A 16,412-nucleotide genomic window follows, 5' to 3' on the forward strand; every position below is an offset into this window, starting at 1 on the left:
TACCATGAGTGTTGAGTATCTGCAATTGTAAAATTACTGTTAGTAAAATTAAATTTACAGGTTGTGAATTCCCCCAAAAATATGAAGTTAGGCAAAAGTGCACGTTTTCCTTACAGACTCATATTGGACCTTCCCAAACTGTCACACATCACGACTCACCTCAGAAACCTCCACTAGCTCCCCTTCCAGAAAAGGTATTGGTTCAAGATCCTCAGGCATGCCTACAAAGCCCTCCATGATTAAGGTCCATTCTAAATCAACCATCGACTGAAATTCCATCAACCCTCCAGACACCTGCGCTATTCCTTACGTGCCCTCGATCACACCCCCAGCATCCATCGCGACAGAAGTCGAAGACGCTCGTTCTCCTACATAGCCACCAAGACCTGGACTTAATTTCACCTCCACCTCTAAACAGCACCTTCCCTGGCAGACTTCAGAAAGAGACTCAAGACCTGACTTTTTGACTGAGACACAGCATCCTCAGTTCTTAGATACCTCTAGGGGTGACAGTGCTGGGCTATACAAATACTGATTGATTGACTGACCTTTGTGAATGAAGCCCTTGATCTGAGAGTTGGTGAGCTGTATTCTAGATTCTAAATGAGATCCTAAGAATTCCGTAAATGCCTGATTTTATCTGCAATACACTAGTGCTGGTTTATGGGAACTAGTAATGAAGGATACTAATACCATTTCAAGAGGTAGCCTCATACGCGATAGAATATACAAGCCACCAGTTTGCAGCGTATAAGGCAGTTCTTTTGTGTCTGTTAAAGGTTTTGCTGAATCTGCTGACTGATAACCCAACAAAACTTTTGTAAACTTTGTTAATGTTTTTCCTGCACTTTAAACTGCCAGCACCAAAGACGTTGGTTGAGTTAAACATACATACAGTGGGGGCTGGTAGCCTGTTTCTTGCGTGTTAGCAGAGAAACCAATTACACACAAAGGGTGTGAGACATTATATGTTATCTTTTTGACTAATTATTTCCCCCAGATTTACCTGAAAGGTGCTATTAGTGTGATATCTTGTTTAAGAAAAAATATTCTATCATCTTTTCAAGCAGGCTTCTGGAAAAATGTCTATACTGATAACCGATATTTGCTGTTATTTCATGAAGGTGATGAAACAGTAATATAAAAAAAGGCTGGTAAATATTTGTGTTGAATCTGCTGAATGGCATTACAGCCGAAACAGTGGAAGTTGATTTACAACTAAGATGATGGACTTGGTTTTCACTATCATTTCTAAAATTCAAATTCTCAGCACCAAGGGCTTTGGTGGTGTTCTGCCACACAATAGACTTAAATATAGCAGGGACTGGTACAGTCACCACATTTTCTTCCTTTCCCATGAGTGGCAGCACAGAAACCCTCTTACACTTAAAGAGGGTGAGGAATTATCATGAGACATTGTTTTGGGCTGGGGCCTCCAAGGAGACCTCCTGACAGTCATAATTTTTCTTCACAGTGATGGTGAGAGTGAAAAAGGGAGAAATTGTCACTTTATTCTCAAGATTCAGATTAAATATGGCCTTACACTATAGAGTGCTCCCTTCTTACTAGGCTGCGTTGTGTCAAAAGAGAAAAGAAAACACCACCATATCTACTAAGATAAGGCACTGCTTTTCTCTTCACTGTTGCTGGCATGCATTTGGCTAAATTGAACCAATGCACACACCCTTGCACCATAGTGCAGGGATATGTGCAAGATGTCATGCATAGGTTTTGTACTGAAAGGGGACCTGCTCATCTCAAAAAAGTTTGACATACGTTAATACTTTTCCCACTATGTATGTGTGCTGAAAGGTGCAGCAACCACACAAAATCTGATTAGCTTTGCGAAAAGAAACCTTTTCTCAAACCTTCTGCCTACCTCGAGGAAGCATACATTTTTGGCAGCAATCCCTGTCTACCCTTTTCAGTTAACAGGGCTTTGTATATAAAACCCTCTGTGATTGCATGGGAACTCCCATGTGCCACCCATAGAACGTCCCTATAATCAAAGTAGTGCAGTGTAGTGCATAGTAGTGTATAACCGTGTGTTAAATTAGGCAACTTTCTAATGCAAAGCAGAGGTTGTGCTGCAAAAGTAAATCCCCGTACAAAGCTTTGCACTGGGTTTGCCTCATTTTTGTGATGCAACACTTGCCCAAATTATTAGTAAATTTCTGTGATGATGTTAAGGAAAGAGGTGTGGGACAGCAGCCAGGGCACCTGACTCTGGACCACAGGGTTCGGGTTTGACTCCGGACCAAAGGGTTTATGGTTCGATCCCCGGTGCCAGCAGCAGGTTAGTCAAGCACAATGTGACTCTTGGTAATAGCTCGCTTAATCTTCCCAACGGCCCCCAGCACCTTGACACCCTCGGGTAGTTGTGTGCTTTACAAATACTGGATTTAATTTCATGTTTGGGACAGTAGCTAAACTCCAGCTTGACTCTCTTGTAAGTTATTCAACCAAACATCCTCTGCTAATTAATGTAACATACCATAATGTTAGTGATTTGTCCGGTCTTAAAATGTATCAAAATGTAATGTTAGCTTTGTGTTTGACCCTTATAAGATCAGAGGTGGCTCCTTGATCACAGCTGTGGAATAAGCATGACCATCTTCACACTATAATCCCGTCTTTAATGTAGTCATCCAGTATCAAATGTCATACTAACAATTTACACAACACTTTTTAAGTCTTCACGGATATAAAAGGGGTTGGTGCTCTGCTCCTCCTTCATGTGGCCTTTTAACTTAGCCCCTTGAGTGCCCCGCCCTTTCCACGCCCTGTGCCGGGCGTTTCATTAGCGGGCGGGGCTCATGACGAGATAGTCTCGTCATGGGCACAGCGCAACCGCGGCCCATGACGAGACCATCTCGTCATGGGCACTCAAGAGGTTAACATTGCACATCACTTTATTTACGGAGCCAAAATTTGACTGGAAATCTCATGATCATTCCAGACCGCTCTGAGTCAATAATGGGACTTGCTGCATCTGGCTTATTTGCAGGCCCTCTCATATCCAGATCCCATTGGAATGGAGCCTGCTGGCTATGGTTATGAAGGCAGAAAAACCTTAAAGCATTGTGTTATTGTTGTATCAAGCAAGGAGTGAAGGTTTGGAGCTTATCACTAATTGAAGGATGACGTCTGTCTATACAAATATGACAGCCTTCTGAAGGCTAGCAGAAAGAATGTTGTGACAATCAGAGATTATGTGTCTTTCCTAAGATGCATACTATCCATTAATTGTTGGTGTACTTTTGCACTCTAATGAGAAAATGTTTTTATTAAAGAAACAACTTGAAAAAATCTCGCCGCTTTGGAAATGTTTACGGAAAGCAACCAAACACCTCAAAATGTGCTCAAATCCCCTTTAAGGACTTACGTTGGAAGGAACCCATGTGTAAAGCTTTGCTGTATCGATAGCTCATTCTGTCGAGCGCTGGGTTTAATAGCTTTACAGCAACACTGGAAGCAGCAGCCCTGAAGGAAATAATGGTACCTGTTATCATTGAGACCTTGCTACAGGTATGATCACATTTTAATATAAGTCTCAGTTCATTTTAGAACCTTGTACTTTGACACTTACACTTGATGAAGCGATGGGACTCGGTTTCTGGACAAGGCCTTCATCTGTGAATATACAAAACTTGCGAGTTGTAGGTTCACTTTGCTCTCCTTCGATGCTATGTTGGCGATGGTTGTCACTAAGGCGAGACCAGGCTTGGTTTCGAACAGAACCATGGCAGCCATCATCCTGACTTCAGTACGAACCTGACGGTCCATGAAGATCTGTAGCAGAATCTCCTGAACCTACAGAGGAAAAAAAACATATGTCTATTGTACTTTATGAACTCTGCAAGTTACAGCAGTAGTATCAGGTGCTGTTCATGTACCTTTGATTATGGTTATGTATTTGCATTGATATAAAGCTTGATGACTAGACGCTGCTGTACTGTATGTAGTTACTAAAGTAGTCATTTAATTTGCAGCAAACATTAAGTCTCCAATATCTGGATTAACTGCTAGCCAGATTCATGAAGATTTTGCTTCAACATACTATTTTAATATATTTTTAATTTAATTTTAATTTCAGTGTGCAATAGTGACCACTGAAATTCAGGAGTAGGACAGAAGTAATGCACGAATAAGGCATACTTAATCATAGCAAAATCATTTGCAACCTGGGCCCTCTGCAGTTCCATAAATGACATCTAAATACCCGAGCCTTGCATTCTCATTGTACTGCATAAACATAGACAAATTGTGATTTGAACTTGGCAGGTCAAATGTCTATAGTTTGCCCTAAGTCCTAACCACTCAACTACACATTGTGGGCTCAATCTACCAACATGATGCTAGCACTCCAGAATTACAGGGGCAAGCTGCCAGGTGTAAAACAAGAATACTCCTGGCCTACTCTTCAGATTTGTGAGCAACTCAGCAAGTCACACCTACTCATACACCAATCTTTGTGAATCTGTTCCTCAGTTTACAAGATGTACCATGGATGGGCATGCTATTAGTGATCAAGACAAATTGTTCCCTTTATATAGTCTCTAACCAGTAGCGCAATGATTTGAAAACAGGCCTTATTTAGATATTTCGATGTGCTTCAACCTATTATGTGGTAGCTATGAAATTTAGAAAACGTGTCTTAACATATATATTTAAGTTGCTATTCAACATTATCTTGATGTCTAGCTCACCATTTTGGTCTTGTTCGCATACTAATCAGAATAAGTACAGAAACGCTGTATGCAATGCATGCAGTGGATTCACAATGCTGTTTCCACACATGCAGGTGTAATCTCTGTATGGAGAAGTCATGACATTTCTGTGCATTATTGAGTATTAATGAAAACCTATTACAATAGCAGAGTGCCCGGGCAGGTTGTTTGTACATAGCAGTGTGAGATTAACACTAACAAATCTGTAACTGTGACCATGCACATATATTTTCAATGCCTTTAGCACACTTTTTTCCACAACCATACCTTAACTGGCAAGAGCTAGCCTTAGGTGTATGTAAATTGCTTAGCATAGCACCATCTCTCCAGTGGGTACTTTGGTGAGAAGGCTTCACACCAGAAAGGTTTGTTTATAAAGGAAAAGGGGAACAGTGTTTATTAGTGACATTCTCACAATTCCTACCCTATTTGGAAGATCTTTTGAAATGCAGATAAGGATAAACAGATGCATTCCAAAAATGTTTTACAATTGTAGATGGACGTTGGGCACACACACTCACATGCATTGCCTTTTGTACTTTTTGTAAGGCCCAACACAGCTTTCGAGTTGTTCTTCCCAGAATGTTTGTCACTTTCAAAATATTGTAAAACAGCTCCCACACGTAGTGCAAACCTATTTTGCAGATGTACTTGTTTTTCATAAATACACAGGTATGATGGTTATCTTACCCTCTTTGGATCTTCCTTGGCAATGTTCCTCAGGGACATCACTGCATCAGTCTGGATCCTCACCGGGAGCTGGGAAGCACTGGAGGAGAATCCTGGAAGGAACTTCTGGATGCGCTTGATACTGGCCGGCTGTCCTGCATTACCCATGGCTTTCAGAGCCAGCGCCATGTCCTCTTCATGGGCATTGTTAGCTGCTTCAGCTGCCAGGTCATGGAGGGGCTGCAAAAAAACAGATTTTTGACAGTCTTTCACTAGCATATTCTCATGTTTTTCCTCCTTTCTCTTTGATTTTTGTCTGTAAGGTGAGATGTGCTCATGTTTTTCAGTCAAAATTATTCTTACTACTCCACTATGGACCACTTATAGTTTAGAAAAGGTCTTCGGTGGAGCGCTGAGGAGAATGGATGGGCAGTAAAGTAATATAGATAAGACTAGACCATGAATGAGAAGGAATCTTTGTGATAAGCCTAATATGGAGCAGATTATGGACATGTTGCAGAGTAGAGAATGTGCTTTGTTTGGTGCTTAATTGTAGCAGTGGAGACTGACTTTTTAGAGCAAAGTGTCACTCCCACGTTGTTCACTGTTTTGATGGGAGCAATACAGAGAGAATTAAAGAGGGATAGCTGTCAGCAATCCAGTTGTTTATTAAACAAATATACTGAGTAACTTAAAAAAATATGAAACTCATAGAAATCATTGATAACAAGCATCACACTGAAATCACCATGTCCATCCTTCCATAGCCTTCTTGACTCTTCTCATGTATAAAGAAAATGGTTTCCTGCCTGACTCATCACCTTTCCATTTCTCTGTTTCCTCATTGCTCCATTCTACAACAATAACTTGTTTTTTATTTAGCACTTCATGCAGGCATCCACAAGCCCTGGAGATAAATGGTTCACTGTCACCTAACGCTATTGCCCAATTTAACCTCTGAAGATATCTGGCTATCAGGCTGAGTTTGCCTTCGTGGGATTCATCTTGCAACCTACATAAAAGTGACAGTAGTCAAAAGTAAGCCATTAACTCACTGAGCACCTTTCTGTGTTCTTTTGAACCTTTCTGTGAGAAAAATACCCAGCTCCCTGCCACCTCTCCCAAAGACCCTCTGAACCTTTCTTTCTTCCCCTTCCCAGACACAGGTTGTATGAGATTGTAATGCTGGTGCACTGCTGACAGTGACTCTGATCCACTGTCAGCATGAAGAAGAGTCCTTAGACACTGGCTATCGTGCATCATGGAGGCTTGAAACACAAGAGCTTCACCTGAATTCCAGCCATCTACGTTGGTTCCGTGGAGGCCCGAGAGTGGCAGGAGAAAAGCAGCGAGACAGCAAACCATCATCTACCGTTCCTCTGCTTCCTTTGGGCCTCCCTAAACCAGGTGGAGGAAGCTGACCAGCCTCCAAAGGAGAATTTGGTTCAAGGTAATAGCTCTAAGCGAGGGCCACACACACCATCTCCGAGATGTGGACTCATTGTCAGTACTGATGTACATGAAATTTAATTGTCCTTCAAAAACATTTACTTCATATTATCAATTAAGAGAACACACTTGATCTGTGGAACATACTCAGGTTCTGACTGAAGGTGTGCTTAGTGTATATGGTGAATGCACACAGAAGGCATTTTCCTAGTGTGCATTCATTTTAAGTAACCTGGACACTGTTGTCAAAATGCAATTTTACCCTCTTTTATCAATAGCACCCATACAGATATAAGTTAATGTAGCACATGGGCACTAACAAGCAGATCCTACCTGATAGTAATTATAGTAATAATGGAAGCACAATTGTCATAAATGCTGTGTCCACATAATTAAACAAACAACCATTAATCAGATGCAAAAGCACACTGATTGTGTTAATAAACTAAGTACATTCCATGGAATATAATTTCCCTCCTCAGTGTTAAAAATGCTACTCACGGATAGGGCTTCCTCAGGACAAGAGGAGTGGGCACCGCAATATTTATTCACCATTGACCCATAAGCCAGGATCACAGCCTTATAGATGATAGAGGATTTCTGATGTTCTGCCACTTTCACTAAATCCTGCAAGGTCACGGACAGAGGTCAAACATTGGCATAGAGAGTATGTTTATTTTATACACCACTGATGTTCTTGAAATGTTTACTACATTTTCAGAAATGCCTCAGTGAGTTGTATTATATATGTTTTGCAAGTCCACAAAGCAACCATTTTGTAAATGATGTTACAATAACATACTCAAAATACATGACATTTGTTGAGCTACACGGTAAAGTCTATGCACCCAAGATAATATTGGTGAGACTGCTGTGAAATGGGTGTATAATAGAATTGAGAGGGTAGCACAGCAGAACAAAAATACAAAAAATGATTTTGTTGTGGAAAATAGCATAAAGCAGAAGAGTGTGGAATTTTAAGTGACCATGGTGGCATGCAGTTAGGGCTTATTGTCATAATTAGAAATTGCAGTATTTTGGAAATTTTATTTGCAAAAAATACCTATGAAGAGTGCCATTCTTACTTGAGCTACTTGTAAGGTTTGGTGATCTGCTTTGGCAAACTGGACAGCTAGAGTGGCAGCCTGTGCTGCCTCCCAGGGGCTCAGTTCCTGGTTGTGGATGTTCTGCTTGATAACCTTCAGGGCATCAATGGTTCCCACTGCTGGGATGGCGTTCAGAAGCCAGCGCCTGCATGTAACATACCAATGCATTGAGTTACACAGATACAACCCAATTGACACAAGCCATTGGTGTGACATCATGAAAACAAATCACCTGTACTGAGGTCTGTCTGCAAACTGCTTCCATATAGCTTGGATGTTTTCATAGCTTGCAGCACGTAGAATCTGGGTGAGCTGTAGGAATCTAGCTGGAGCATCGGCATGTACCTGCTGTTGGTTATTCTGCACTAAGTGCTGCAGGGTTTCTGCAACCTATCACAAAATGTGAAACACTTAGTAGAAATGATATAATGTGTTTACAATCAATAACTCAGAAATAGAACATGAAACATACTATATAAACAAACTTTCAGGAACCAGGATGCAGGGAATTGATACTTAACTTGGAAGGTTTAAGTTTCTAAAGCTAATTATTTCTGCCCACTCCCTTAGATAAGCTCTCTAAAGCTTTAAAGTTGGGTAATTTCCAGTTCAGTAGAATGTATTACGGAAGAATTCTTGAGACATCCAGGGACATATGCAACACATAACATTTATAACATAAAACCAACCTGAAAAAGACAAAACATCGAACAATTGAAGATATTTTAAAATGTTTGCCAATTTCCTCATTTTATCACACCTACATGTGAAAGATTGAACTTATTCCACAGCAACAATTCTTTATTGAAACCCTTTTGAAGAAAGCCTTAAATGAGGTAGATCCAATGTTCACTAGTCAAAGTATGTGAACTAATTAAAATTTTCAGGAACATTTGTAAACCTTTTAGAGCAGTTTGCAAACATAATTAAACTTTAGTGTATGCATGTGATTCTAAATTTGGATGACCAATGAAGTTAAATTTTTTTAACTTTGCAAAAAGTAATAGTTGCAGAGGCGAAAACAATTCTTTTGTCTGTTATAGTTCCATAGATTTGAATTTGTGCATCTTCGTTCAGCAAAAATTGAGTGTAGAAAACCCTATGTGCATTTTGTATTCTTGCCGTTGGTTTAGTGGGAATAATGAAAACATATAACTTATGGAATACTTTTATATGTTACAAAAGCTTGCATCTGATCTTAACAGTGATAACCTGCTTGCATTTTATAACTATTATTTATAAATTGTTTTATGGACGGTTCTTTATTTACATGTATTTTTAGGAGAAGTCAAGGAAATGTGTACTTTTTCAGTATTTAAATATGACATGATATGTTCATACTAGTGTAGAGGGCTGATTAAGAGATGGGCAGTAACATTTGTTTATTTCTTTCTCTTCTCGTAACGACTGTAGAGGTTTCAATGAGTGACCTTTGAAGGGCTACAGATACATCCAATGTCGAAAGTATAGGGGAACCATATCTCAGAATAACTTTATTGCAAAACAGCATTATCAAAGAAAGTGCATATTGTTGAACTCTAGGAAATCAATGGCTTCTATGACATCAGGTCATGTTAGATATACTTGTTTTCAATTGATAAAAGGTAAGAGCAATTTGTTGAACTTTTTTGCTGAAGACTGCGTGGTCTGCTGGCTTCCACAGTGCTTTAGGGCGTGCCATACATGTGCTTCATAACTGAGAATTACTGAAGCATGTGTTTGTCAAGTGAAAATATTGATAATTAGATCTACAGAAAAAGTGAAACCTCTTACTGTCCAAAGATTCTGCTCTATTATGTTTTCTCCTGTGTTGCTCACATATACCCTGATTAATGGTCAACAAACATGTAATATATTTAGTTGAGTGGGAGCTGTCTTTTCCACATGTATCTGTAATTTGTCCTCAAATTCAAACACTTAAGTGCTTTGGAGGCTTTGGTCACATTAATCTGACTTCAGAAAGCAACACTATGCTTGCCTGGATGCTAAGGAGCATCCTGTGGTTCAATTGATAGGTTTTCCTTCTGATCAATGCATTGCTCCACAGTCTTTGATCATCTGAAGCTTAAAGACTGTAAAGGTCTTTGTAAGTTACAATAGGATCACACACATTTGGAATGATAAGGGGCAAATTAAAGCCACATTTGCAATTGATATATAACTGGCAGATGCTCTTAAATAGCACTTTTAAACGGTAACTGGGTTTAGACACTGTGTGGTAATCTTAGAGTTCTGTTTTCCGTATTCTCTTTCCGATGATGCTTATTTTGAATGTGGGTTACGAACAACTGAAGTGAGGGGGGATACTTTTATACCCGCAGTGCAATGTTTGAGTGGATTTAATAAACTTTGAGTTTCTTTTAAAGTTTTGCATACTTGGAATTATATTTTTGGCAACAAGGATGTGATTCGAACATAAATGTAGTCATGGCATGACAGGAATATTTCACAAGAGCTCAAGCTAAATATGAAAAGTTTAGGAACTTTGTGGTATCTCTAAAAAGCTTTGCCAGAATGTGTGAGTTTCTAGATGCAACAGATTTTCTGATCAGAGCTCAATTGGTGCGATGAACCAACAAAATCAGAGTTCAAGAAAAACTGTTGGGCAGAATTCCCTCTCTTAAAGAAGCTGTGGACATTGTGAAAGGGATGGAACATATTTATGGTTAGATCAAGGAAATGTTTAACAATATAACACACACTCTTGACAGGGTTAATATCTTGGACAGAGAAAGAGATAATCTTGACATTAACAAGTCAACTATGCAGAAGATACTGACAGATTCTTTCAAAGCTCATCCTAATATAGGGAAGGACTCTAAATGTAAATGCTTTAAATTTGGCAATCCCAATCACCTCTCCAATAGTCCCAATTGTTATGCTTAGAGTGTCACATGCAGACATTGTGGAAAAAGGGGACATTTTGCTCGCATGTGCCAAAACGCCAAAGTATATAACTGATGTGCCTGAGATGAACCAAAGTGCTGTTCTTCGGGGAACACCTTTTATAAAGGGAGTTAAACAAATGGATGGAAAGATTGATGGAGTGGGGTGCATTACCATGTCAGAGTGCGTGGTGGAGATGGGTGGAGAAAAACTAGTGTTTTGGGCAGATTTTGGTTCGCTGTTTACTCTGGTGGGCTATACGAATTGGAAAGACATTTTTGGAAGTGAGAATATATCTCAGTTAAAAGATTTTACTTTAAGGGTAGGGAGACTGTAAGTACTGTTTATGTTGCCTAACGTGGTGACAATTTGCTTTGGTACCATCACCAAAGAGATTTAGGGATTCCCTTAATCCTAATTCTCCAGATCAAGAACTTTTGGTTGCCACCATTGGTGATTATAAAGGGATTGTTAAAGATTTTGTTAAAGAGTTTAAGGATTTGCTTGTGTTGCTAACTACATTTCAGCATAGGAGTATCATAAAAAATTGCTATGCCTGTTGTGAATAAAGTAAGATGGGTACCCAAACTCATGTTATAACTGTTGCAGGAGGAATTAAACAGGTTACTGCAAATGGGGATAATTGAAGAAATACAAGCTTCAGAAAAGTTAGCTTCTGTGTTTGTGGCTCGCAAGGAGTTTTGAATGGACTAAGGATTGTGAAGAAGCTTATGCAAGTATAAAGAATGAAATTGCAAATATGCCTACATTGGGGCATTTTTATGTGATGAAAAAAGTATTCTGACCACTGACACCAGCTTAAAAGTTCTGGGAGCAGTGTTGTCTCAAGTGGTATATGGTGAAGCAAGAGTGGTTGCATTTGCCTTGAAATCACTCAATGTAGCTGAAGAGTGGTATTCGGTGATCTAGCTTGCATGTGGGCTGTACATCACTTTAAAAAAAAAATTTGTGTGGGGTTTGGAGTGTTTATTGAGAATGATCAGAGACCTTTGGTCCACTTGTTAGTGTGCAGGAATATTGACAACACCAGCCCATGTATCAAATGATAGGTGGAATTATAGTTGAATTTAATTTCAAAGTGGAGTACCTTCTAGGAGCAATGAATGTTCCAGCTGACTGTCTATACAGGTTCCCTGTAGACAGATCAGTTTTGTCTGATACTGATTTGCCTGAGATGTAGGTCAAGGTGTCATCTGTTAATAAGTCATAATGGAAATTAGCTGAAGCACGCTATGATGTGAAAAATAAAGTGTTGCTCTTTGTGGTCACAGGATGGTGCAAAATTACATCAATGTCTGAGGAGGTCAAAGCCTTTTTGAATGTGAGGGAGGAATTGAACATTTTGGATGTGGAGCTGTACCAGAGGAAACCGTTAATCCTCCCAGTTGCACTGTGGAGACAAGTCATCAATTTTGCTTATAAGGTTCGACTACTAGCGGCCGGCCCTGGTGGTTGTAGGCCCGTGTTTGTAACCCTTTTTGTGCACAATAAAATCTTTAAAAAAAAAAAAAAAAAATTTGCTTATAAGGGACATTTGGGGAAAACTAAAGCCAGTGTGTGAGAGCAGTATTGGTGGCCATGTCTGGACAGACAAACTGAGTGCGTTGTCAGAGACTGTCTGTAATTCGCAAGTATTGACAAATCTAGTTCTGTGAGAACTGCCCGGTTGGAGGTTCCAGATGAACTCTGGAGCAAACTGGGGTTGGATATAATTGGTAAATTTGAGTTGTTGCCACTTGGAGAAAGATTTGGTATTAGCAGACTATTCTTTAAAATGGGGCACTGCTTGTTGTGTGAGTTTGATAACAACCAGGAGTGTGCTTGCATATTTGAAAAGTGTGATTGCATCTGAGGAAATATTTAAGACCTTAATAGCAGCTAATGATGTCCAGTTTTTATCTTGAGAGATGAAAGAATTGTGAGATGATCTTGCCATCACACCGTATCACACTGCTTTGTATTCTCCTCAACAAGTGGTCTTCTAGAAAGTATGAATTGTTTGATTAGGGGGTGTGCATTAGAGATGATGGTATCATTCAAGGATATACTGTGAGTCAAACGGTGGGCTCATTGCAACACTTCCAACAATGTCTTAAAGGCAGGTTCACAGGATTGAAACTCAACCAATATTGGTTGAAATGTAAAAGTGATGTGGAAGGAGGGAGTTATTGCTCATGCATGGTGGGGGATTACCAAAGAAAATATAAGAGGGGATTTGATCTTAAACATAGACTATGTGACAGAGAAGGGAGTGTAGGGGAGTTGGTGTTTGTAAAAAGACCTGGTTGGACACCTAAGGGACGATGAAGTTACATGGGACCAATGAGAAACAATAAAGATAAGAAAAATGTTTGGCAATGTGTGGGTCTGATTGTGTTTGCTGGGTGGATAATCTGGAATTCCATCACCTCAGTCAGATTCACAAAAATACTGTGATAGAAAAAGTTCTTGTAATAATCTTACTATTCCCAGATTTGTGGCTGATACTAATAGCTAATATTATAGAAGTAAACCTTCAAGCTTCAAAGATTATGTAAGGACATAATGTGTTTGTAATTTTTCTGGTGTGTGATGGTATTGAGTTATAAGGTGCTAGTAAGGTAAAAGTTATCTTCCATTGTTTTGTTCTTTATGTTAGTAGCAACTATAAGTTTTGTTTTCTTTTTGGGTTTGTTTCCCTTTGCACTGCTGAGAGACAACTTCTGCTTTCAGTGTTCTCTTTCCCATGATTCTTATGTAGAATGAGGAAGACAAACGACTGAACGGAGGGAACAGGCTGTTGGACCAAGCTGTGCACTATGTTGGTGGATTCAGTAAACCTGGGGTTTCTTTTAAGGAGTAGCACCTATTGACTTATTACACTTGAGTTAAGTTGTAGAGCAAAATTAGTTTCTAGCAACTTAACAAGAGGTTTTGATCTTTACTTTGTTTTGTGAACTGGTTGATGATGTGATAGATTCAGTGGCTATAATGGCGGTATATTTTCCAGAGCACAGGAAAGTGGGCTACAAATTGACCTGGATTTTGGAGACATTTCGAAAGAGTCAGCTTTGTATTATCCAAACATCTACCTCAGCCAAGAATTTGTTAAAGCACTTGATGGAGTGTTGTGTGCTTCCATCTGTACCTGCGCATTGTCTACATATGAGTATAAACTGACAACACAAGTAAAAAAAATTCTCTAGGTTCATGGTACTGGGATTCAGAATAATTCTCGTGTTACAGTTATTTGTTATTCCGAAAAGAGATCCTTGGAAATTTCAGGATGTTTATATACCTCTGAGTTATTAAAGCTTTCCCAAAAACTGTAAGAAGTTAGTATTAAATTTGTAAAAACAGCTGTGCTTGCAAAATCGGGAAACAAATTAAAGATCTGACTATGTGATAGTTTCTGTTGTCCTTGTGTATGGGGTAGAGAGATGGACTGAATGTGGCGGAAAGATGTCTCAGTAAAATAGGCACGGACTACTCAACATAATTGTGATCGCCTTGTTAGAAGTTTAAATTCTGGCACATACTAATGAGTTAGATGATAGTAACTTCAGTTTTTTAAATTTCTGTGAAATTGCAAAACTGAATGTTGTAAATATTATATATCATTTTATTAAGCAAAGCTAGAATAAATAACTACAACTAGCAATCCACTACAATCAAAGGAGACAATTTCGGACAATTAATATAAAAGTACAGGCAGATATTTACACCTCTGCCTGAGCATACTTGTACATATTTTCCTATTTATATATAAGTATTCCTGGAAAGCTGTGCCAGGCATAGGTTTCTCAACATACTACTGGTAATGTCATGTACCATGTACCAGGTACTCCTCTTCCCCGTTGTGGAGTTCCATATAGAATAAAACTCTACAAACAAGGAATGGAGCCAGCTGTGCAAATGCAAATCTTTTTTCTTTAGGTAAAACATTTTTCCCCTTGGAGAAAGTTCTTTCCTTAAATCCCTAGTACATCTGGGGTGTATGGTCCTTTACAATTCCAATGCTGAAAAGGGAGTTGCTTCAAATCCTGGAGTGGGAATTGCTCCAGTCCTTTGTTGGAGTATTCTCTAGCCATTTCCATGGTGGGGAGAGATTGAGTCTAATTTTAGGAATGACCACAAATGTTTAAGTTTAAGATTGTACTTATTCCAAAATTCAATGGCAAACCACACCTTTGAAAATACATTTTCAGCCCCTTGAGTGGAATTTACCCCTGCAGATGTCTCCACAATAGTGGAGGAGAAATCCACAGTAATTAATGCATTTATGCCAAGAATCACTTTGTATATTCAGGGTAATTGTAAATGTGGTATTTTCACCCTTAAACCTATCTTTACTGTTGAAAATATGTTTGAGAATAGGCTTCAAAATATTTTTATTAACATTCCAATAAATGTATGTGACAATTGGATGTTCACACTGAGTTACCTACTTGAGTCTCAGGACTCCTTATCTTCAGTAACTGAATTGGCATCTGGAACATTTCAGAAGCAAACTGGTACTGAAGACCACCACGGTTTTGGAGCTCAGTCTCAGGAGCACTCACTCGATTGCTTTTGGTTTCCACAAAAGTGAGCACTTGTCTGAAATAAAGGTGAAAAGAAAATGTATGACTTTCCAATTTGCCTTGTCAAGGGATAGAGCTTGCATAAAGTGAGTTAGACAGAGGACCAATGTACCACCTATGTCCCTTTTTCATTGATTGTGAATCTCTCCAGAAAGCAAAAATGCTATTTTTCTTGGAGCACTGAAAATCCTTGCACTGTTCTTAGCTTTGTCTATGCACATATTTAAATAGAAAAATGAACATTTCACTGAAAATATTGTGTTTCACTGCTGATATTATTGGTTTAAAGCCAAGGGGGCAGAAGTGACTCTGCTTAATGGTGGCATTAGTCTCGATCCCCTCATCATTTGCATGGTAGATATGTATAGGGGCAAGTTCTTAGTCTAAATTTCAAGGATGATGGTGTATGACTTCACTTCATTAGAATGGATTATTGATCTGAAGATGTGGATTCTCTTTTTCTGTTAGTTTCTATGCACAGCTTCTGTTTGTGAAAGATGTCCTAGAACTGGAACCGCTGAACACATTGAACCTCTAAACAAATCCTTCTCATTTAATCTATCTGTTGCAGCTCAACATAAAGAGGTGATGCAGATCAAACTAAAAAGTTACAGTTATACACTTGCAGAACCAGGTAAGAAATTCACTGGGACCTGCACTAGAAGAAAGTTAAAGCAAAGTACTTTAAGAACAATCAGCAATCAGCTAATGTCTGTTTGTAGACAACACCATGGATGTCAATTCACCAAAATGCCAGTGGTAGGGCGAGGGATATCAATTGGCTCTTTGTTTCACACTTCGAAATAGTTCCATACAGTTCACTCGCTAATTTCAAAAGAACACAATGTGTATCTGAGAGTACAAGTTTGTTTTATCTTTCTACAAGGCATATTGGCTATCCACTGCTGAGATTGGTGTATTCCATAACTTGGCTACTGAAACTGACATGGCTGAACACCTCTCGCAGTTTATTGTTAATTTTTACATAG

General features: G+C 39.1%; 1 protein-coding gene across 1 annotated transcript in view; it reads right to left on the bottom strand.

Annotated features, from left to right (window-relative positions):
* The window catches only part of LOC146834620 (vitellogenin-A2-like), a 67,046-nt gene that overhangs the window by 44,004 nt on the left and 6,630 nt on the right, over positions 1 to 16,412 (bottom strand). Inside the window, exons 7-13 of the mRNA XM_085602095.1 lie at positions 15,289 to 15,439; positions 8,187 to 8,344; positions 7,934 to 8,099; positions 7,350 to 7,475; positions 5,421 to 5,639; positions 3,590 to 3,813; positions 3,386 to 3,483 (exon numbers count right to left, since the gene is read on the bottom strand). Of these exons, the coding sequence (XP_085458221.1) occupies positions 3,386 to 3,483; positions 3,590 to 3,813; positions 5,421 to 5,639; positions 7,350 to 7,475; positions 7,934 to 8,099; positions 8,187 to 8,344; positions 15,289 to 15,439 (1,142 nt within the window). The remainder of the gene's footprint in view (positions 1 to 3,385; positions 3,484 to 3,589; positions 3,814 to 5,420; positions 5,640 to 7,349; positions 7,476 to 7,933; positions 8,100 to 8,186; positions 8,345 to 15,288; positions 15,440 to 16,412) is intronic.

The sequence above is a fragment of the Triturus cristatus genome, chromosome 4_2, assembly GCF_964204655.1.
Source record: "Triturus cristatus chromosome 4_2, aTriCri1.1, whole genome shotgun sequence".
Classification (NCBI taxonomy): Eukaryota; Metazoa; Chordata; class Amphibia; order Caudata; family Salamandridae; genus Triturus; species Triturus cristatus.